General features: G+C 58.5%; 1 protein-coding gene across 1 annotated transcript; it reads left to right on the top strand.

The window, feature by feature from the left end:
* Positions 1-2,346, top strand: LOC102376784. The gene is made up of 3 exons (XM_006022321.2): positions 1-88; positions 300-582; positions 687-2,346. The coding sequence occupies exon 3, from the start codon at positions 1,299-1,301 to the stop codon at positions 2,100-2,102; it is 804 nt and encodes a 267-aa protein (XP_006022383.1). The 5' UTR covers positions 1-88; positions 300-582; positions 687-1,298; the 3' UTR covers positions 2,103-2,346.
* The last annotated feature ends 560 nt before the right edge of the window (positions 2,347-2,906 follow it).

The raw sequence follows: 2,906 nt of genomic DNA, 5'->3' as shown, positions 1-2,906 counted from the left end.
CGGGCGCCGCAGCCGCAGCCGCAGCGGAGCCGGGCGCTGCGCAGCCTCCCCCGGGACGCGGGCAGCCCTGGGGCCTCCAGCCGAACAGGTCAGACCCGCAGCTGCTCCAGCGCAGGCAGGGGCGTGGGAGCCGGGTTTCCTCCTGGGTCTGCTGGCCTGGGGCCCCAGCCTTGGGTGCACAGGGCTGTTTTGGGGTGCAGACCCAGGCGCCAGGAGGATCACCACGCTCCGCCAGCCTGGGGACGGAGATGGGCACAACCTGGCCAGGAAACTTAACCCCTTTCCCACTTGGCTTCTAGAATGACCAGCTTTGCCACCCTTTGGCAGAGGTGCGGGGACCTGGCTGCCCCCAGGATTTGGGTTTGGCAGACCGTCCCCCGAGAGAAGCAAAGTGCCTCTCCTGTCGCCCGGCGGTGCAAGCCGGAGAGGTGAAAGGGAAGGTTAAAGAGAGGCGGCTGAGTGGCTCCCGTCAAAAAGACTCGCTGAACACAACAAACTCATTCAAGCCCTGCTAATGTCCGCGGGTTTTCAGGTGCATAAAACCCCGGATGCGTTTGAAGGGCCGAAAGGAGACAGCTCTGGGTAAGAACAGGATCTGTAAGAATCAATGACCCAGAAAATTCAGACCGTCCAACTCGTGCTGTTTTGAGTCTTGACTTTTTTTTTTTTTTTTTTTTTTTCTACAGTCTTCCCTTCCCTCCTCTCCTGGTCATACAGCTTCCTGAGCTCATGTTTCACTGCATCCAGCCCTGCTGGCTCTTTTGGTCTAGCAAAGAGAAAATCCAAGCCCCTGCAGTAAAAAAAGGATGAATAGTAACTCAGGGCATAGACATCTGTTCGGTTTGAAGCTTTCCAAGTGCCTTTGAAGTGCTGCAAAAAGCAGTGGTGCAGACACACATGCCTGACGAGGCACTTCAGAGATGCCCGTTCCGCTTCAGAAATGACCCTGGGAAAAAAACAGCAACGCCTTTGAAGTGCTTCACTCCAGAGCGCTTCATGTCACATTGGCACCCTCCAGCAGAGCCCCATAGGGGGTTGCTCGGTCCTCCAGCATCCCACGGTGCTCTGCTCCCCACCCCTCCACACAGCTCGAAGCAGCTGCCTCGGTGACTCGCACTGATCTCCACTGCTCTGAGCTCTCAGAATCAAGCTCGCATGTGGCCGCGGCTATTGATTTTTGGGCACGACGGCAAGCCAAGCCCTCGCTTTGCCTGACCCCTACCCCAAGGGCTCAGCCTCTGTTGTACTGGGATAGCATCGAGGACCCACTCAAAGCGGGTCCCCCGAGGCCAGCACCCATGATGTCACTGCAAATCCCTCCTGCCCCACCTGCAAAGCGCTCTACCAACTGGAGGGAATCGGAGGTGATGGACCTGCTGGACATTTGGGGCGAGGAGGACATTCAACGGGCGCTCCGGACAACCCGTCGCAACCAGGCTGTCTACGAGCGCATTGCCTCTGAAATGACACTGCGGGGGCACAACCGCGACTGGCACCAGTGCCGCGCCAAGGCCAAGGTGCTAAAGGCACACTACAAGAAAGCCCGCGAGGCCAATCGGGCTGGTGGCGGCTGCAAGGTGATGTGTGCCTACTATGAGGAGCTGTCACAGATTCTAGAGGAGGACGACTCCACAGAGGCCCTCTACATCGTCGACATTGGTGGCAACCCTCAAGCCACTGAAATCTCTGATGCCTCTGACCGGGAGGAGAAGGAGGACACTCCAGTTCTAGCCCCCATCATCATCAAGGAGGAGGCACTAGAGATTCAAGAAGAGTCCCCATCCTCCCAGGAGACCTCCGACGAGGTGGACATCAAACCACCAGCCCCGTTCTGGCAGGACATCCTCCTGACCTCACACCAGACCGGACCATCAGCCTTGTGTCCAGCTGCGTCCTCCTCTCAGCCAACTGTGCCTTCCACGTTCCCAACACCTGGGCATCTGCTGACTGTCCTCTCGCAGATGCCGCCAAGCATTGCCCCACAGCTGACGACAGCAGGCCAAGCCTCTCCTTCCCCAGGACCCAGCTGCCTGGGGATGCAGACAGACTGGCTGGGCACACCACCCCCTGGTAAGCTGCGCTCCATCCCCATGACGGTCTGACCCCACGGCATCATAGGGCTCTCCAAAGGGGCACAGGGTCCTGCTGGGTTATCCAGGGAGGACACGGATAACCATGTTCAGGCCATCCCTGGGGAGACTTTGCTTTGCACACAGTGGGCACAGGGGGCATGCTCCGTGATGGGTAAAGATTTCCCACCGGTGGAGATGACCAGGACGCTGACACATCTGCTGATGGTTCCCGGTGCCCTGCCTTGGCTTGTCAGCTTGGTGTTGATGGCAGGGTGACCACAATTCTATCTCCTTGCAACTGGAGAACAGATTGCTGTTAAAAGAGGCAGCAGTGAAGCCAGGGTTGTAGGGCACCACATGGGGATCTCCCCGGAGAGTTTTGGGACCCGCCCTGCCGTGCATCTCTGGCTGCACTGTCAGTTCACGGGGACTTGGCTAAAGGCAGCTTAAGTGCTTCCTCGTTGCCATCCACGAAGGGGTTAAGATGATCCTACCCATCCCTAGGCTGGCAGGCACAGAAGCGGCTGCCGCTCCCTTCCCTCCCCCCCCCCCCCCACGGCCAGCTCAGTCTCCCCTGCCTGGGATGGAACTGCTCATTGAGCTGGGGTAGCTCCCACCCACCCTGCAGAGCTCGGGGCTAAACCACCATGTTCCCTGCCAGCCTGGGGCTGTCAGCTGGAGGAGCCTAGAGCTCCCCCTCAGTGCTGCAGGAGCTCAGAACAGAACTGCGCTGCTCCTGTCAGGCTCAATTTGTTCTCAACAGGGGCACACGTGTAGATGTACGCTGGGGAGTACTTTAATGGTCTTGAATTTTCTGTGAAGAAAATTCAGGCA

This window comes from Alligator sinensis, unplaced genomic scaffold (assembly GCF_000455745.1).
Source record: "Alligator sinensis unplaced genomic scaffold, ASM45574v1 scaffold1089_1, whole genome shotgun sequence".
NCBI classification, from domain to species: Eukaryota; Metazoa; Chordata; order Crocodylia; family Alligatoridae; genus Alligator; species Alligator sinensis.
This window is presented reverse-complemented; position numbering and strand designations above follow the sequence as displayed.

What these genes read in the sequence shown, in the direction of transcription:
- LOC102376784 (XM_006022321.2), top strand. Translation starts at nt 1,299, where the DNA reads ATGATGTCACTGCAAATCCCTCCTGCCCCACCTGCAAAGCGCTCTACC.